The sequence below is a fragment of the Simochromis diagramma genome, unplaced genomic scaffold, assembly GCF_900408965.1.
Source record: "Simochromis diagramma unplaced genomic scaffold, fSimDia1.1 OVJJ01000321.1, whole genome shotgun sequence".
Classification (NCBI taxonomy): domain Eukaryota; kingdom Metazoa; phylum Chordata; class Actinopteri; order Cichliformes; family Cichlidae; genus Simochromis; species Simochromis diagramma.
In genome coordinates this window covers 6,432,822-6,453,771 of record NW_024386772.1, presented here as the reverse complement: position 1 = coordinate 6,453,771, position 20,950 = coordinate 6,432,822, and the positions used below count along the sequence as shown (strand labels likewise).

At 40.3% G+C, this 20,950-nt stretch overlaps 1 protein-coding gene across 4 annotated transcripts in view; it reads left to right on the top strand.

Annotated features, from left to right (window-relative positions):
• ppp1r1b (protein phosphatase 1, regulatory (inhibitor) subunit 1B) overlaps positions 1 to 20,929 on the top strand; it is a 28,915-nt gene extending 7,986 nt beyond the window's left edge. The window contains exons 1-6 of one of the 4 annotated variants that reach the window (XM_040045490.1): positions 49 to 707; positions 13,617 to 13,706; positions 14,697 to 14,772; positions 15,956 to 16,093; positions 18,104 to 18,180; positions 18,605 to 18,771. In XM_040045490.1, the coding sequence (XP_039901424.1) occupies positions 594 to 707; positions 13,617 to 13,706; positions 14,697 to 14,772; positions 15,956 to 16,093; positions 18,104 to 18,180; positions 18,605 to 18,655 (546 nt within the window). In that variant the 5' untranslated portion in view covers positions 49 to 593 and the 3' untranslated portion in view covers positions 18,656 to 18,771. Of the gene's footprint in view, positions 1 to 48; positions 708 to 13,616; positions 13,707 to 14,696; positions 14,773 to 15,955; positions 16,094 to 18,103; positions 18,181 to 18,604 lie in introns of those variants that run through there. The other 3 variants (XM_040045461.1, XM_040045472.1, XM_040045482.1) reach the window with 3 other exon arrangements.
• The last annotated feature ends 21 nt before the right edge of the window (positions 20,930 to 20,950 follow it).

Sequence of the window (20,950 nt, the reverse complement as noted above, 5' to 3'; positions counted from 1 at the left end):
CCCTGCCACCCTCATCTCCCATCATAAATCTCTCACATATAGAGGCCAAAAGAGGCTCAGCTGATGTGATGAGATTACTATTTTTTTCTGATTACAAATCAACTTCAGCTTAAATAGGTAGAAAAAAGCGTTGCCCACCCTCCACCCCTTGTCGCGTCTTCTTTTCCCTCCTCCCCATTTACTGTGACTCCTCCCTCTCCCTGAATATCTCCACCTTCTTTTGGTCACTGGCCCCTCCCCTCCACCCTCTATCCACCCACTTCGCTCCCTCACAGCCAGATCTAAGGACATGCCTCATTCACTCCTGCTGCACAGGTTTAAAGGGACTGCAAACAGGGAAAGAGTGAAACCCAGAGAGGTGTAAGGGAATTTTAGCAGCTGCAGGAGAGCAAAAGAGGTGAAAAAAAGTCTTTTCACTTTTTCTAAGAGAGGTAGAAATAGAGAGAGATTGTGAAGGAGTGAAGCAAGAGAAAGAAGAAAAGTCTTCAGGACTGGGACTACCCAGGAGTGGGAGGTTCCTCTGGGAGGTTATAGAGATTTCCAGCTGCTTCCTCTCCGCTCTGCTGGGAGTCAGACCTCCAGGATCCAGAGCCATGGAGCCCTCTGTGTCACCCGAGGTCGAGGGGGAGCCCAAGGAGAGGAAGAAGATCCAGTTTGCTGTGCCAGCCAATGCACCCACCAACCTGGATCCACGGCAAGTGGAGATGGTGAGCAGGCGCTGGTCAGGTTACTGTATGGCCCATAAGGACAAGTTCTGTTTGTGTTTCTGAATATTCACTATTGGAGTTTAACAGATGAATTTCTCTTTGGTAGTTTCCCATCCAAATACCACTCCCTCATACAAATACAGAGGCCACATTGTTTGTTAGATTCTGTACATGCAATGGCAAAATTTCTCTCTTCAGAGCATCTTCTCTCTGCAAGTTTTCTCTCTGCTTTGTGTCACTTTGACAGCTTTGCAATAGAAAGCTAAATTTGATTGCTCTGTTAGACACTGTTGAGAAATTTTGATGACATTTCCCTCTCTTCGTTTTGGTTTACTCTTGAGATTAGTGCCTTGTTGCTGCCTCATGTCACCCTGACCTGTTTAAAACTGTGACATTGATACAAAAGTCATTATCTTCTGTTTCACGCCAGCTTTGCTCCTTCTGTGACATTTTGTTTGTAACAAACATATTTTAGTCCTTGGCTGTTTGGCACCTTCTCTGACCTTTGAGATAAGCTTTTGCTAGTAATATCCTTTAGTCCTCTTTTACCACAGCGCTATCTTATGACCGACTCAGCAATGCCTGCATTTTTCTGTGGAAGTTTTTATGCTCATTTTTCATGGGACAACTGAGATCTCTCCTTTTGGCGCTAATGTCGGTGGCTCTTATTTTAGATCTGGGATAAGTGGGCCAAAGTAGAAACTGTTTAGTGTCTTAGAATGATCGAGGACAGCGACTCATTTCTCATGAGGGCTTGATGAGAGAAAGGTTGGGAGGACAAGTGTGAGATGTTCTATATGAAGGAAGGGAAAGAGACAAAGATACAAAGCCTGATCTTTACCTGTCTGGGGTCAGCTCCCATAGTGTCTGCCCCTGTTTCACTGCTTGCAAAATAGAGGCTTTTAATAAAGAACAGTGATCTCTGATAACACTTTGTCATTACCCTGGCTGATTGCACTTAACTTTCACGAGTTTATTTGGAGATTGTGCTGAATTTCCTCCATGTTTTTCGTCTTATCTCATGTTCTCATGTATCTCTGCTACAGGATACATTTTTAAAATGGAAAATTTTCACAGCACTTCATAAGACTTTTACTTAAAAATAAATATAAACACGTGCTGTCCTCCTTCCCCTCTAATTCTCTTTCTCCCTTATGCCCTGCCACCATGCTATGATCCTTATCACCTCTTCCAAGAAACCACAGGATACCAATCTGGCATATGTGGGCTACGCCCTCATTTTAAAAAAAAAAAATCCTTATTTTATTGCTCAATATTCAAAGTGCAATCACATATTTTTAGGGTTATTTGCTGGCTCTATTCTCCCAGCCAGACCCTGGGCTTCACCTTCAAATAGGGAATGTGGGTTGAAACTTCTACGTCATATTAATACTACCACATCTTTTCACTCAAGCTTCCATGTCAGGCTTCTAATTTATTTCCCCACTTCTAATTTGGTCTTTGTCTGTACTAGTTGGAGATTTGTTCTCACTAGTTCAGGATTTTGCTGTACTAGTTAAACAAAAACTCTTTAGTTACCTTTTCAGCAAGCACAGGCTGTATATAGAGGATGGACGTAGCTTCTGGGTATGAAAAGCCAGTAGTTAAGTGGCTTAAAGTTTATGGTCTAAATCTCTAGCTTGAAGTCTTATTTAATACAGCATGAGGATCATTTTGTAAATTATGGCTGTATTTGGCGATAAATAGATAATAAACAGCATATGTTTTACGTCATGGCTACTTCATGAAAAGGTTGCTACCATTAGAGCCTGCAGTGTGTCAGTTTCTCAGTCAAGTATACTGTTCACTCAACAAAGCTGTTATTCAAAAGCTAAGAGGAAAGTTTGCTAAATACTCAGTTTGCGGTTTCAAAACAGACCTCAAAAACCAATGAGCAATGCCATAGTGGTTATGTCCTTCTTTTATAAACAGCTTACATTAGCTCCAAGAGTCCATCTGTTACTAGTGATGCCCAGGTGGGCTGAATTTGTAACTCTTAAACTAACTAATAGTTAACTAGTGATCTGCAAATTTTCTAACATGTTAATCTAATTATTATTATTAGAACTACTTAAGTACCAAGATTTTCATCAGCAACATAAAACCTTTTTGATGCTTTAGTGCCACTGATATGGATTCTGTTTCAAACAAGTTGGTTAGAAGTGCTGCTAGCTGATTTGTACATTTTTTGTAAATGACAAATTAGTGCAATGAAATCTTGAACCAGTTCTGGCAAGGCCAAAGAGCGGACTAGTGGGTAGAAAGTGTTGTGTGATGTGGAATAAATTCTCAAATGGCTTTCCCCATACAACCGTTTCAGAGGCATAGAATTAGAAAGCCTGGGGTCGGTGGTTTTATTTACTGTGCATGCAAATGGATGGATGCTGATAGTTAGAACAAGGAAGCAAATGAGCTGGTGGGGAGTATGAGAAACAGAGAGGGCATTCAGGAGAGAATGCGTGTTTATGTGTGTTTAAAAGCAGATAGCATCTACCAGTGGTGGATGGGATTCTCCAGGGACATGTGGGTGGGCAGGGGTAACAGTTAACGACACTTGTTTAATTCCCTTCCCCTCCCATAACAATTACTGTCGCCCACTAGTCCGACTTTGCTAATGAGTTGCAATACTATTCTTTGGAACTTGTTACACAACCGGTAACATCTTACTGTTTGTTGCAATGGCATTTAAACCCCAAAACCACTATTGACCGAACTGCCTTGTTACTATGGTGACAAGCTGTCCAACTATGTCATTGAAAGCACCCCCACAGTTGGCATCTAAAAGGTCAACTTTAATGGATAGTTCTGTATATGTGATAGGTTGTTTACATAGGTAGAATTTCATTTTTTGGAGGTAAATATGTGTGAATGCTCTTTGGTGACGGTTCCAAGCCTCCCACACATGGAAATGTTGCACATTTTGGGAGAATATAGCAGGTTTTGGAAATCCTTTAAAGGTGTAAGATGATTTTTTTGAACATTTCTCACCTGCTTGTTTACTCCAGAGGAATGCTTTTGCATCTGCAAGAGCCATTATAAATAGAAGTCAAATAACACTAACATAAAACCTTCCCTAGTTGACCCAGTTTGCATGCAGATTGTCTTGGTTTTATTTTGTCACATTTTCAGACACTAATTAGTTGTTTCTTCTTCAGTATGTTGAAGGTTCGTGAAATTTTGTTTGTGGCACAGCACTGAAGAATTATTTTATTGATATAAACGTTTAACCTGTATTTTTCAGATCACTCAGATAAATTAAGTCATTTCTATGTGTCATCCAGACTTTCTAATTCCACCCCTTCCATCTTTAACCTCCTGACATTGATACTCAGTGCTGGTGCTACCATCACCAGTTCTGCTTTGGTATCTTTTTGGAACTACCCTATTGCATCCATTGGAGTGTGACTGTGGGAATGCTAGGATAAAACCTTTTAAGCATAGGAAAAGGTGCTTTTATTAATGCGTGTGTGTGAAAGGGTGAGAAAGAGTGCTATATAAGAACCAGTCCATTTTACTGTTGGACTGATTTGAGAATCAAACATTATGTACTGCAGAAGTTGGGAAGAAAATCCTGGGGGGCAGAATCTTTGAATCTACATGTGTTGGATTTTAATGTGATTGAATACCATAAAAATATATTTGTGTATTGAGGACACATTAAAAGCATAAGCACAGTCTTAGGTTTGAATCTAGACTGTGTGGTGTTTGCACGTTCTCCTCTTGTTTGTGTGTGTTATCTCTAGGTACTCTGCCTTCCTCCCACATTTCAATCTAAATACATCTGCAGGCTGCTTCTGCAAATGATTACTTAATTTCTCATGGTAGCTCCTCACTTTAGCCCCAGCAGTTTTGTGGTGTTGCGCTGGTACCAGCTTTTGGGGCCAGTCTTTTTTTTAATGTTAATCAACGGATCTCAATCTGTTCTAGATTATGTACCAGCACCACATCGGAAAACAGGCACGATCTCCTTTATATGCTCTAAAAATACACAACTTTTAAAAGTCAATATTTTAGAATATTCTTCACATTAAGCGGTCAGGATTGACTCTGAAACATAACAGAGAGAGCACATGGCTGTGTTTACCATCACTAATGCCACTCCACAAAGGCACCAATCCTCCGTGCTTTGTAAATGATGTAAGGTAATGTGCATAATGGACAGAGATTAACGTCATGGCACAGCATCACTGATTCCCTTCAAGTCTGCCTCTCTGCGGCCTCAACAAGCAGATACATATCTCTGTGCTCTCCTCTTTCTTCTCTCAGCCTGGTCCTGTTAGCTCATGCTGACCAGTTGAAGTGACAGGAAATGCATAACATGAAAGGGAATAACAAAGGCCTGGAAAGGGCATTTGGCGAAAGGCTTCTAACAGTAAGCCAGTCCATATTAATCTATATTAAACGTCAAGGGTGTTATTGAGGGCATGATTTTCACTCACAGTTCCCTGATGACGATCTTCATACAATTCCTCATCCTCCCTAGCAAAGCCAACACCTATCGGCCCTCCAGTCCTCCCCTCATTCTTCCCAGTCCACTCTCTGGGTTAAACATCAAACAGCGACCTTTGGTGCAGCGAGTGTTTGCTGTCTGGGGGACTGTCAACATGCGCTCCCAGAAAGAACATCTTGCTGGATGCCACAAAGCATGCTGGGACTGGACAAGAGGGTGCAGTGATCTTTCCCTGCATGTGGAAAGCCAGGAATGCCACTGTGTTGGTTTTACTCACTCTTCCCAGTGACGCAGGCTGGTTCCTCTCCAGGCTGCCTGCCCGAAGCAATTTAATGATATTTGTGGTGGCAGAAAACTAATTGGTTAAGAAATTATTTTGAAAAGAAAAAAGAAAGATGAATTGCTTTGCTGAAACCACACATTATAATTGCAGTTTGGACACAATCAATGGGCTTCTGTCTACTGGGGGTTACGTATGTATGTGTTCCTCCCTGTTTTTGACAGTTGGGGCATTTTGAGTAGTTAATGACTCTGGAGACCAACATATTATTCATGGCCTCTATCTGTTTATAGCAGTTTTGTCCAAATTTTTATTTAATTATTTATGCTTTTTCTGCTTTTTTTCCCTCCAAAATAAAACATAAAAAAGCAAAACAGTACAGCTTCTGTGTAAGAAAGCCATTAGTGTGTTATTCTGAAAATCATGCTCTCTTAATGGTGATATAACCCAAACAATTTATCACCTCCTCTTGGCTCCTGTGCTGTAGACCTGTGTAATGTGCAAACACTTAAAAAGTGTAAATATTGACTATGGGTAGAGTGATTTGCCACCTGATTACACAGTACATAGTGAGTTCAAAATATGCCATAATGCCCTCGGCAGCTCATGCATGTAAAACTCATAATGGAAGTTGCATGCTTGTAGTATTGCAGCACACTCCCTTAGACTTTCAACATTTTGGTCGATAAATCCCCCACTGTCTGCCAGGGCCATGTTCCAATCCAGTCACTAATTTTTTGCTTCAGGGATCATCTTTAATCAAACAGTGTCGGGCTGTGGCCAGGGAGTGAAAAGATACAGACTAGTGCATTCCCTTAATGTGCATTCGTGCATTTCTAAACACATATCCAAATTCTTGTCTAGCTGTAGCAGAGAAATCACAATGCACTGTGCAAGGATGTCTTTTAACCCTGCCCAGTACAGCAAAACAGTGGCCACATTTGTGATGAAAATTGAGGGATAGGATTAGAAGGGCAACAGTCGGGCAGCAGCAGGGACAGAAATCGAGGGTGGGGGATAAGAGATAGACAGGATCTGTGGGATGATCAGCGGTTGTCAGGATCTGAACCCTGCACTGCACCTTTTAGCTGGCTTTCCACCCCTCCTGATTTTGCTTTCAGGGTCAGTTGCTTTGTAGCTGGAGTCCCAGGACAGTCACACTGATATAAGCATATTCAGGGGACCACTGAAGCATGAATCAAAACAAATAGGATTGGTACCAATCCCTGTTTCATCAACACAGAGAAGACATAGCATTTTGTTATTGCTGCTCCATGAGTTGTAATCTCCGATTTTCAGGGCAGTAACTGAGACATTTTTTTTCCAGCGTTTATCTCCCTGCAACCTAATAAGCTTTGTACATGTTCAAGCTCTCAGTTATCTTCAGTGCATTTAGAAGGAAACCCCTAAAGCTAAAAGAAAGGATATGCAGAAAGATGACAGGAGATAGTCTGCTGGAAATGGAAACTAATATTTTGTAATGTCTCTTTTGTAACATGCTGTTCTGTGTAGATAGAGTTCAATTCCAGTAAATGGGTTACTTTAAGGAAGTAAATATTTAGAGCAAGCTTCTGCACATTTTTTGTGGTATAATACAATAGGTTTTCTTTGAGAAACATAGATTATAGAAAATTATTTGAAGTAGCACTGTAGAGCTCCTCCAGATGCCACCTGGTTGTAGTTGTCAAGCTGTCATAGTTCAATAAAGGCAAAAAGAAAAAACATAAAATAAATGGGGCACATGGGTAAGGAAATGCTGTTATATTTCACAGTAATATCATTTTTACTGAGATTATAGTAGGAATAGGAATAATAAAATAGGATTGTTGGTAACCTTTTCAGTAACTTCTATGTCATTTATCACGGGTGGTTACACGTGACTTTGCAGATGAGTAACTATAGCTGCGCTGCCCTCCATTTGTGCCAGCCTATTGACCTCTGCAGAGGTCAATAGGCTGTCAGCTACATACTATGACACATCTGAATATGAGTGCATGAACAAAAGCAGAATTTTCCTGTGATTGCAGACTGTTGGCAATGTTACTTTCTCTATGAAAGCTTTGATTGGCACCTTCCCAGTTGTGGGTTGTGGCCTGGCAGGGGGCTTCCTGACACTCATCAGCCAGTGGCGCAGTATTTGTACTGTGATGGTAAACCAGCAGTCTCTGGAACAACAAGCCAGCAGTTATCAGCAGCTAATTACATAAATGCTGGGGGGCACTGTGAGAGAGAGAAGAAAGAGTGGGGCGAGGTGGATGGTTGTCTGAGTATGATGTAATTCTGCCAGTGGGTGCAGGGTAATTACATTTTCTATTTGAGGGTCATTGGAGAACCCCTCCAGATGCTATCTGCTGCCCATCTGTTTATCCAGTTAGCCGGTGGTGGGGCCAAAGGTCACTGCAAAAGTGTTATGTGAATGCTGAGAAGCAATATGCAGCAGCCTCTCTGACTTATGGGAATTCACCGATCTGACAGAGCTGCAGCTGGGGTTGAAATTTGCGTAGCCTTGTCCTTGACCCCCCTTGAAACAGCTGGAAACTCAACAAGCGGGTGTTTCTCAGTGCAACCTTTTTAAAGCCCGCCAGCATTATCTGCTAGTAATTTTAAATAGTGAATCTTAATAAATAAGAATTAAAGAAAAAAGACAGAAAGGAAGAAACCCAGTGTAAATATCCTCACAGACAAAACGTTATGCACAGTTCTTGCATAAAGAATAACATAGATAGAAAAAAAATCACACATTAAATCTTTATGGCAGAAATGATAAAACAGTCAAAAAAACAAAAAAACACATGCACACACACACGCCCACACGCGTGCACACACACACACACACACACACATACACACAAAAGGGATCATTTTTCACCTTACTGTATTATTGACTTCAAATTGCCAGACTGCACTTAGAGCACCACATGGGGTTCTTCCATTTGTTTTTAAGAGGCTATCTTCAGGGGCATGACTGAGAGAAAAGGGCAACATCATGGCTTTGTTTAAATTAGTTGCCCTTCAGACTTTATATTCAGCTGAACATCAAATATGACCAAGACAAAGGGAAGCTAATATTTTTACAGATACATTTAAGGTTGTATGATAGGGTTGTGTAAAAACTTGCTAAAGACTTGATACAAATAAAAAGACATAAAAAAGATGAGTCGAGTGAAACAAAATACATTTTAATCAGTTAAAGAAACACAAAGAAATAATTGCTTTGACCAAAAACACAAATGATATTCCCTGCATGTACATGGAGGAGTGTAGTGGTCCTAGAAGAGAGCCCAACCACCAAATATGAAAAATTGCAGGTTGAAGTAAAAGTATAAATAACCAGTGGCTTTACATACAAAAGATCCTCAGTTTGATCTACAGGTCACAAGCTAGTGCACTTCAAACACTGGTCCCAAGCATGAAAACATTACAGTGTTTTATCAGGAAGGCCATCAGGGCAAGATCTGTCCACTGTGGCAACCCCACAGAAAATAAGGGATAAGCTTAAAGCACTTTCTTTTAGAGATGGAAATAAGTCTTTTTTTGACTGATATTAAATTCATATAGTTTCTTGCTAAATATTGAAAAGAATATCTTTCAGCTGCTTTATTGCACAACCATGGCCTGGATTTAGGCAGATGTGATAACTGCAAATAAACATTGTACAAATTGATAGCCGTCCACGTGGTGCTGATTTTACAGTTGTGCCATCAGAGAGTATGAGATTCTGCATCATTCTGCCATCTCTATCACTGAGCAGCACACTGCTTGATAGGATGACCCAATGGAAAGTGCTACATATCACAAGGGATGTTAGCTAAAACTGAAGGAGATCTGAGGTGTGTTTCTTTCTGTGCTGTCTTGGTGTTGGGGCCAGATCTGCACAGCAGACTCCTCTCGGGATACCCGACTATTAGCACTGGTGCAGAGTTTTAGAACCTTTCGGTCTCATCCCACAGGGACTCCTGTGATCTAGTTTATGCTGTCCTACTGAAACTGCTTTTTATAGACCCAGCCACAAGAGCACCAGCTTAGAGGATGGTCTTTGGGGAGCAGACCCATATCAGCCCATCTGCATCCAGACTGCAATGGAAGAGAGTGCTGAGCTAACACACACATATTTGAACTCATTCAAAAACATGCAAAGTCAACACTTATCAGTGACTCAGTACTATATTGGCGTTACACCTGGGTACTATAGTGCTTTGTATCCTGTTAAACTTGGCAAGGTTATTTATTTGCACATGAAAAAAAATCTGTTGCACAGGTACACTTCATGTAAGAGCACAGCTTTAGCCATAACCTCCTTATCTCCTTAATACTATGTGAGAAAAGTGCTTTTTTTTTTAAAGAAAAGGTCACTTCAAAGAGGAAGTGGTTACGCTGTGTGCTAGCTCACGCACAGTCTATTTAGGTTTGCATAAACCAAATAAAATTATTTAAATTGTGAGAACATGGCTGTATGAGAAAGGGTAACTGCTGGGTGATATTCTGACTTCATTCTCTTGACATTATCCTGAGTTCATATGTGAAAACAGCTTATAGAAACACCGGTACAAATAATTACGTTTAGCCTTCTGTTTGTATCTGCCACACAATGCATTTGCAGGACATTAATCAAATTCAGCTTCAGATAAACTGAAACACCTTTATACGCTTTGATCTATGAGCCAGTATTTTTATTGAGACAATAGCTCTTTGTGAAACCTAGTGGGGTGCTGCTGGCTCTTAGGGGAAGCCTGCAGGCATACACCTGTGGAGCTGCTGAAATGCCACTGCAGAGTCCCTGAGTGAAAGTCCATTGCAGCTTGACTGATCTTGGTACAAAAACAATTGCTGCCAGTGGTGGAGTGTTGAGGAGATTGGGGGCAGGGGGTTTAGAAAAGCAGTGAAGGGAGGGGATAGAGGGATAAAGCGCTGGAGTAATCTCACATGCTTTGCCCTAGTGTTGCCATAAATGAGGAAGTCACATATGATATTATGTAACTCAGAGTGGAGTGGGTTTTAAGGTTGGAAAATTACTAGAGTCAATGTGTATGTTTATGCATTGCCGGCATCACAAAACAACAGCAGGTCACCACCGCCACCGCTGTCGGCATCACTTTGTGTACGTAAATGTGACAAATAAACACTGTGATTTTTTTTCATTACATGCATTGCAAACTGTGCCTCATGCTATAGGAGGTCTTCTGTTGTGTCGTGACATTTCATGAGACCACCATGCTGAGTGTTTAGATGACGAGCCCTTGGATAACAACCATTTACACACACACGCAAACACATGCACGCTTAGCACGAGAGCAGTTACTGGTAACTAGATCATCATATTATGCTTCACAGTGAAGTCACAGAGCAGTGAAGTTATCCCATTCAGTCATTTTATTGAGTGTGCATCAAGACATATCCTGTTTATCTCATCATTCCTACCTTAATCACCATTTGAGCAAATCTTTTCTTGAAGGAGCTGCCTCTTTCAGGGACAGTTATTGAGGTTAAAACTTTGGGGATCCTGATCTGGAGTTTAGAAAATATAATAATATAATACACCTTTCTCTTTGGCTTGGCCTTTCTCTTTTGTAAAAATAAGCTCACATCACAGTAAAGAAACCAAAAAACAGGAGTGGGAACTAACAAAATATAACAAAGTAGTGGAAACTCTGAAAATCTGAAAATATCCACTACTAATGATCTAGTTTCCAATCTTTTTTTTTTGTTGTTGGTATTTTTGTATAAAGATTGATATGGCAGTCAAAAATTAACAAGCAGCTAATTGAATAATCAAGTAATTACAGTTAATAACCAAGAATCTGTTTGCAGAACCATCCGTATACCTTCCTGCTGGCCCTTCAATCTCAGTATAATCTAATAAATATATCACACAAATACACAAGCATACCAATAATCTGCATACCAGGACTCGGGCACAGGCTTGGTCATGTCAACATCTGGTATTTTCTCTCTGTCTCTTGTGGCTCTCGGTTTGAAGCACCTCAGGCTGCCCTGCAAGGCAGTTAGCAGGTGTCATGCAGGCAGAGCCAGCAGGGTTCTTATCAACATGAAGCCCCAGGCCTCCACACCTAACCAGGGGAGACACAGGGAAAGCGGAGGTGGGGTCAAAGGATGCTCTGTGGATGTTTTCCTCTTACACATCTAATGACAAAAAAGGAAACTGTTGACAAACCGACAAAAAAAAACACACTAATATGAGTTTGGTTATGACAGACTGGTGTTGAAAAAGAGAGGTGAACAGTGGATGAGGTTAATGTCACTGTCAAGGAATGAAAATCAGGATGGATGTGGAAGTAAACAGGATAGAGGAAGCAACGGATCGAGCAAGGAGGAAATGAGAGCAGAATGAGAGAAAGACAGATAGTGTGAGAGATCCAGGGGAAGCAGGAAAGCCTGAAGTTGCGTGATGAGATTAAAATGTGTGTCTGGTGATATAAATAAGGGTGAAATCCATGCTTGATTACTCCATGTCTTTGAATTTGACAGAGGCAGATTTCCACCACGTGGGCCGTGGAAGCCTCTGCTTTGGCAACATGCGCCTCGTTGTGATGACGCACACGACAGAAGGGAAACAAACACAACTCTCCGTATGGAGTCAGACTACTTAACTATATTCCTGCGATGTTATGTGATATAGTAAACAGCAGCACATAGGTTCATGTCATGGGCAAGGTTGGCTTGCTCCACAGAGGACACCTTTCAGCACCTGATTTGCCTGACTAATACCACTGCTTTTACCTTTTTAAAATGTGTTTTATATATTTTTTAACATTTTTCCATTTATTTTTTCCATTTTATTTTATGCATTTGGGAATTGTGTAGATTTGTAGAAAATGTGAGCCAAAGATCTGAGCTGTGCACGTACATTTTCTCTATAAAGGCCCCAACACGTTCTGCTTAGCAAGGGAAAAATACTCTGAAAAGTAATACTCCACCCCAAACTTATCTTTTGGTTATCAAACAGTCACTTCCTGTTTGCTTCTTAAAGGTTTACAGTCTGTTCCAACATAGGAAACAGAGACTGTGAATGTGAGCTTCAGTGTAAATTTACTTCAGTCATTGCCAAGTTTTGTGCTGAAAAAGAGTAGGAAAACATGCACAGAAACAAGCCTGTCTAGGTGGAAATTAATCATTTCTTTTAAGACAAATCAAAAATTCTGGTTATTTTTCTGATTAAATCTTATTTAAAAAATAGTTTTAGAAGTTGTCCAATTATGTGCACCAGAATTCCAGGAGCTCAGTTTCAAATTGTCCATCGATATTTGCTTCATATATACTAACTGACTGACAACTGTAACTGCCAACTAGTGAAAAAGACCATCCATTAGTACAATTGCAGTATTTATAATACTAGTGTTTTGATGAAATGCAGCTAAATGCACTTTTGTCTCTGTATACATGCAGGGCCCTGTGTTTTGTGCACTGGGTCAATGAGCCACATTGAGCACTTCTGGTGAGTGAATTTCCACAGACAGGCCATGATACTGTGGAGCTGTAGGCACAGCTGTGCATTTGTTCCCAGGAACAGAGAGTTTGCTGTATACAGTGGCTCGTGCTGTAGAGGTATAGCTCAGACCTGCACTTTGTCTGTCCCCGTTCTGCTTTTAGGCTGTCAGCTACCTGAATTAGGCCTCCAAGAAGCAGTCATTCGGGGTGGAAAAGGAGCGAGTGGATGGGAGTGTCTCGGCTGATTGCTGTGGTTCATTTAATCCCTTTTCTATGGACTCTCTGTTTGGGAGACTTCATATTTGCATGTTTGGTGCACACAGGTGCCAAAACATGTTTGTGTAAATGTGAGGAGAACATTCATTTCAAATAAAGCCTTTGTCAAAAGAATAATTTTCTTCTGTTTCACACCACAGAATTCTCTTTGTTTACTCTGTCTTTAAAATCTGAGGTTTCTAAATGATTCTTTTATTGCACCTGACTGTTGCGTGTGCTCTGACGCGACCAGTACTGAACACTGAAAGTCACTGTTGGCTGCTGACCTGTCAAATAAATCTGAGGTAGGACTAATGAAGTCCTTGAGGGCCCAGCAATGCCCTTCACCAGCATAAACTGTCAACATAGGGATCCGTGTGATTGATATGGCTTTGTGCTGAGCATTATTAATAATATAGTGTTAGTCAGTTTTGTTATTCATTTATTTATGGCTGCCATTTGTGTTGTTTGTTCGCAGATCCGACGCCGGAGGCCAACACCCGCCACACTGTTCAGAGTAGCCGACCAGTCATCTCCTGAGGATGATCAGTCCACCCATCAGGTAAAGGTGAAGACAAAACACTTTTTTATATAAGTGTCTTTGTGCTCTCATCCATCCTCCTACATTAGATTTCAATCCTATTAACCACGTAACTACTTTACCTACAACATATAATTTACTTCATGCCATTATTTCACTGTCTAACAACATAATAATCCATTTTCCTTAATGACACATTGAATCCTGTGTGTTGAGTTTGTGTTTAGCCACAGTTCAAACTCACCTTGAAATTTTAAAACTATTTGAGCACCAAGGTTAAAAAATATCTTGTTTACTTGATGGTGGTGAGATGAGGCTGAAAGCTTGAGTAAAATTCAGTGTAAGCAGGTTTGACGATAACACTTTTCAAATTCTAGTGAAGATCCTGAAGATTAAGCATGACACGAAGAGTTAAGGGAACTTGGGAAAACCAGCATGTAGTAGCATGTAGTGCTGACATTACTGAGTTGCAGACTGGACATCCAACAATTATACTGCATGCCTTGCCAATGTAAGATAATATAAGCAGGCACAATCACGACAAAACATGACACCTTGGGTTTATAGATGTTAATGTTTGCATCAAAAACTGCATATTCTTAATGTTTTGGAACAAGGCTATTTTAAATTTGCATGCTTTTCCCCCCATTTTCCTCATGGTTATGTTTCTTCTAATGAAGAGGAACAGTTTGTCATTGCTCTCCAGTGTGTACCTACAAACTTCAAATCAGCTTCTGGCGTGTTTGGAAGCCAAAATTCCCCTAAAACAACTTGAATAACTAAGGAGAGGCCTCCAGAGTTACCACAAGAACTAAAAAAAGATTGCATCAGTCATGTAGGAGATATTTTGCATGCATGTTATGACTTTAGATCTCAATGAGGAAGTTGGTGTTTTAACTGAAATTTCAAATTATGTAATAAAATAAATATAGTGAATAAAACTTCCGAGGTGCCGATGCTTTGAGGACAGACTGACGAAGAATGTCATGATTAGTGGCTCGCTCTTTCTCTTCACAGTGGGTTGTAGGAGAGAATGGAGTCCTCAAACCAAAACGAGTTAATCCAAATGTGTATCAGCCGCCATCACTCAAAGGTTGGTACAAGCATTTGTGTTACAGGTGGTGGTTGTGTGTGGTGTGATTCATCCTTGTGTTTAAATCCTTTCTTTGTTTTACCGTGCTTCCCTGCAAGCATTTCTTACTTGCGTTCTAACGCCTTATAAAGGTGCATGTGACAGATGGGTGGATATGCAATAAAGGCGTTTCTTTTTTTTTCACTGCATGCGCGTGTGTGATATGCATAGTTGTGTTTCTGTTTGCTTCTGCCCTTATATTACACTCAGCAGCAGGGTCCATATATCTGTGTGTGACCAAAAGAGAAAGGGAGAAAGGGAGAGATTAGAGTGTGACAGCTGTGAGACACTGAGTGAGAGTCTAGGAAAGTCTGGATCATCCAGGATTACAGTCAGTTGTGTATACAGCTGTGGCGCACACGAACACACACATATAGGTGTGATTAAAATGCATACATGAACACAGACATGCATTTTTCTATTGTGTCTTTGTTGCATGTGGTCAATAAGGAAGGTAAGTTTGTCGGTGGAGTTTCTTTTACTTTAGATTTGTGGGTGTGCGCTGCCACATGTCGAGTGATGATATAATGAGCCAGGAAGCCTTGTTCTGCATCTCAAATCTGCCCTTTATCAGCTCAGACGCAGAGTGAAAGAGAGAACTAACTCTATTATTTCTAGTTGCATAACCTATCTCAAGCTAAAAACTGACCTGCCTTAGTGTTGCTGCCGCACCGTGTAAGTGAGGGTGTGAAAAAATGATAGAGAGAGAAGCCAAGGTGACCTAGAGGAAGCGAGAGAGTGGCTGAGATAATATCACTAAAGAGAGTGAACGGAGAGAGAGAAGAGGATGAGTCAGTATTGCCAAAAGATAGCGCTGGGGAGGGTGGGCAGTCGAGTAGGGTGCAAATAAACAGATGGGAAAACAGGGTGAGAGGAGAGCTAGAAAACAACAGCGGAAGCTCTACTGTAAAAATCAGTGCGGGATACCGTTTTGTAGCTGCCTGCCTGCCTGTCTGCCTGTCTGTCAGTGCATGTGTATAACCGGCCTTCTGCCTGCCTGGCATGCATTCAAAAACCCCTGTGAGGCTTGACAAAAACTGACAGAGTTGAAGTGTGGTGAAACCAAAACAACATATCCCTCTATCCCTGTGTCTGTGTCCATGTGTTTGTGTGGCTGTCCCTGTGTGTGTTTACCTGTGTGTAGCTGTGCAGAAGATGGCTGAAGCGCATATGCAGAAACTAGGTGTCTACCCTCCCTTGGAAGACCCTTGTGAAGGGGAGGAGGATGAGGACTACTTGAAGGGAGAGGAGGGAGAGGATGCAGCTCCCACCAAAGCTGCTGGTGAGAGGGAGGCTCTCTTTCAACTGTCAGGGAGCACAGTAACAACACTGTTACAGCGATGTTTGTTTCTCAAAGCCAAAATACACTTTGAGGGACTTAAAGCTGTTAATTTTATGGGTCTTGTTTGGTTGGGTCATTGGAATTTTTCCTAGGATAAATGGTTTAGTGTCATGCAGTAATCGATTGGTTGCATTCTGATATCACCAGTTAAATTAGCAGCTAGTTGGTAATTATTTCAAAGTGATTGGAGAAAAAATTGTCCTCACAAAATCTTGAAAAACTGGAAAAGTTTGCACATTAAGATTTAAAATCACAATCTCATATGAGAAGCTTATACACTGAAAATCACAAAATATCACTTTTTAACTAGTCCAAAGGTGTATTTTTCCTTCTAGTTTGTATGTATAGCCAAGTTGTTCCCATTTCTGTACATTTTCCCTAATGATGTTTTTCAGTTATTTGCCATTTCAAGATGAAATTTTCTCATACAGGACACCGTTGTAGCTTTTCCCTCCCTAATAGGAGGTCTCCCCTTTGGAGGTGGTTGTTGATCCTTTATTGATCACATGAGTCATCACATGACTTCTTCACCTAGCTTCCACAAACAGATTTAGATGACCATATAAGGAAATCATCTCAGCACAGATTTAGGGTACACCTGTTTAATTACTCGTTGACAGACAAACCCATAGCAGCAAACCAATACATTTAGCCATGTCGACATGGTCAAGATGACCAGCTGAAGTTCAAAGTTTATTTTGGTCACTTTAAATGTGACATGGTTGTTGTTCTGAGTGAAGCTGCTCCGAGTATTTAGGAAATTCCTGGGATTTTCTCCACACAGCCATCTGTGGGGTTTACAGAGAATGGTGTGGAAAAGAAAAAAATAAGCGAGCAACAGTTCTCTCTGTGAAAACACGTTGTTGATGCCAGAGGTTAGAGGAGAATGCCCAGACTGCGTTCTCTCTTGATTTCTGCTGCAACATATGGATGGTAAGGTTGAGAATTTGGCATAAACAACATGAAACTATGGCCCCATCTGACCTCTGGCCTCAGATTGTTGATGGTGATGTAATGATGTGGAGGAGATTTTCTTAGCACACTTTGGGGCCCTTAGTACCAACTAAGCCTCATTTAAACACCACAGCCTAGTTAAGTATTTTTGCTGACCATTTCCATTATGACCACATTGTACTGCATCAAGCAGGATAACACATCATATCACAAAGCTTAAATTATCTTAAGCTGTTTTCTAACTGTGTAATGCTTTCATGTCCATATGAATCAAAGTCTTTGAGGAATGTTTGTAGCACCTTTATGAATATATGCCATGAACAGGTAATGCAATTCTGAAGGTAAAAGCAGGTACAACTGTGTAATAGCAAGGTATAACTAACCAAGTGTCTAGTGAGGGACTATTATATGCAGTTTAAGATAACTGAAAGAAAAATCAGGCACAAACAAAAGAAAAATAGCAAACCACAGTAAGATTACATTTTTGTGCTTCTTAGTGACTCTGCGGTTTTCAGCATCTGGAAGCCCCTTGTGTGCTGAGCAGCTGGTACAGCTCTTGTGCTACATTATCCCGCCATCTCTTAACCCAAATGTATTGGAAGTCTTGGTGTGTCACCAACACCTATCCCAGTGCAAGAGGCCAGCCAGGATGTGCATCTGTGCAAATTTTAATCTCTGCCAAAAGAAAAACAAACAAATCTACATATCTCTTTGATTTAAACTTTTTTATATATGTGCATTTTCTTATTTTGCATAATAATCAGATTTATGTGCGCTGTGTGTTTGGTTTTATGATGCCAAATTATAGGTTTATAATCCCCATAAAGTCACACGAGAGCAGTGGCATTTCATTCAGAATTATTGCTCTGTCGGCCCAGATGACAGACTCTCTCGGTAAATCCCTTTGTGGAAGCCTGCTGAAACACAAAGTACCCAAACAGGATGCTAAAATATACTGATTGGGCTTTTTTGATGACAATTCATCTGTTCTTTCAGTCAAGCGACACAGTTCGGACTCGGCCTATCCTATAACAAACAGAAGACAAACCAAGGAACTCAAGTTATTTCATCAGGTAGCTGTTCATCATTTTCAGGAATGAACACAATCTCCTTTTCAGTGCGTCTGAAATACTAAGTGAGTTTGTAGTTTAGAAAAGACATAGAATAAGAATAAAGAAATAAAGTGAAACTATAAAGCTTCTTTTTAAAATGTTCTCACTACTAAATTAATTAACCAAGAGCACAAAACAGTGCAAAAGTCATGGGGATTCAGATACCTGAAGCAGGAAATTGCTTAAAAAGCTTTAGCTCTAGAGTCAGTACTTGTGTCCTTCTGCCCAGCAGGCATCTCTTTTACCAGAATTTACTTTACCATTCCTTATTAAATTTGTGACACAATGGTATGGTATTGTAATGGTAGCTACAGTTAGATATAAGCAAAGGTAGTTGTGATTTTTTTTTTACTGCTGGTTTTGATACCAGTCTTTGCCTCCTCAGATCGCCAAGAGACAGCTGCCACTGAGCAGTCAGACAAGTTTTCCAGCGTGAGAGAGACGGCCAAGCAGATACAACCAGCACAGGAGGAAGACGAGGAGGAAGAAGACATGAAGGGGGACAAAACTGAAGCCATGACAGAGGAGAACAGTTGTGGGAGTAACTGAGAGAGAAAGATAGCGCGGGGAGAACGTTTGAAGGGAAGATGTGGGGAGACTCATGGTGGTTAAAATCTGAAGAACTCAGAAAAATCAAGAAATGGGTTGTGTGTCTTTTTAAATGTGTGTAGTCTGAATACACAGATGAGATGACAGCTGTCAGTAAACTGAGCGATGGATTCTTTCGTGACCTTAAACATGTGAGAAAAGGTTCTTGTAGTACTTCACCTGTAAAGGGTGGTTTTGAAAACGAGGACGAAGAGGGAGTTTTTGTATTAGTCAGCCTTTATGAGCGGGTGAGGAGTGATTTACTGACAGAGCAGACTACAGATGCTACTTTGGCCCTGGTGTCCTTTTGTTTATAATGACAGTGGAAGGGCCAAGGTCAGCGTGACCAAAAACCCTGCAAGACCAGACCTTCAAAGAAGGCTAAAATGGCCACAAGGAATACAAAGTTGACATTATCTTTCTCGGGTACATTTGATTAAAAACAAACAAAAACAAACTCTCCTGTATTACCCTTTGTAAAAACACTTGAAGGTCTTTAAATGTGTGCGGTACGTGTTCCATTTTACTTTGAAACCACAGCCTACATCGTTTGTTTTTTGATTTACAGCAGCCTCAGTGTTTAGTCCTTTGTGTGTGCTGCCATCTTGTGGTAAAAAATACAAATGACAGGTTAAAGTGCTACTGCGGCTACTTAAAGTTAAAATCCATAATTCAAATTCTGTTTTGATGCGATTTATGTTCTGCATTTTCAACAACAGCCTTTTGATTTTGCTGTATCTGAGCTTCATGTTGCCAAATCTTTGATCTTATTGATTATATCTTTAGCCTCTTGGAAGCTTGAATGGCGGTTGTTGCCAGTGTTATTTGTCACTGACAACAGCAGAAGTCTTCAGCTTTAATTAAAATCATCAATTATTTCATTTCTATATAATAATCTACTTTTATTCTTGCTCTTTATGCTCAGCATTTACCAAACAGTCATGCTGTAGTCACTGAGTTTACGTTAAAACAATTTGCAATTTGTTCATGCTTAGATCAATGTATGACTCTTTTAGTTCAAAAATCTTTATCTGAAATTATATGAACTCTGCATTTAGCCTTGTTTTTTTCTTTTAAACCTAAATTTAAAATCAATCTGTAAAGCTACCTCCAATTTTTCAAAAACACCCATTTGCTGCCTCTGTGCATGGCACATTTGAACGGGATTCTTCAGAAACTTATTGGGGAAATTTTAAAAAATGAATTGAAAAACATTTACATTTCTAATCTAGGATATCTCCCTTTTGTATGCTGACACTTTTGTAATGTTAGCTTTTTCTCATTCCCTAATCGTCTGTTGAAAGAGATATTTTTCTAATCCAAAATCCAGTTTATGGGGAGCACTGCTTAGCACTATCCTGCTTCTGCTACCTATATCCAAATACACAAATGAACCACAACGACTACTGTGCGACTGACATTTGGTAGACTTCCTTCAGCAACGAATTCAACTTTGTTTAACTGACAAAGCAAACCTAATGATAAAATTTCTAGTTGTGCCACAGGATGAATAAATCTTGCTGTTTCTATCATCTAGGCTGCTGTTTGTAAATAAAACTTTGTGAGACTTTTTCAACCTGTGACCTGCCTAAATTGTGGGATGACTGGATGAGCAGGTTATGTGTGCTGAGGCTCTTCAGCCAATAATGTCCTCCCTCCTTCTTTATAACCACCCCCCTCCTCATCCCAGGTCAGAAGAAACAATCTTGGAAAGACATGTACGAATGCTTAATCTGTCTTTATTTTTCTTTTTTTTCCATTCTGTTGTTTCTCAATGTGATGTGGTTGTTTTGAAGTGAGCAACTGTATGATATCGAAATAAACACTTTTTCCTTTCTCTTTTAATCCAACCTAAATCTTACTTAAATCTTACGTCTGACATTTTTGCTTTGGAGTTCTTTTAGATCTTTTTAATTGCATGTTTTTTAGACCCCTCCTACATTCACTGCTCTCTATCGAATTTATCCTTGAATCAGTTATGGACTGTCAGGAACTGCAAGTAGAGGATCCAGGTGCAGACACAAGAAGGCAGAGGTTAAATCAAAAACACACCGTTAATTAAGACCTTTGGTTAAGACCAAATCTAAAGTAGTGATTCAACTGATTCTTAAAATAGGTAGGGGAAAAAAACAGACACTATGAC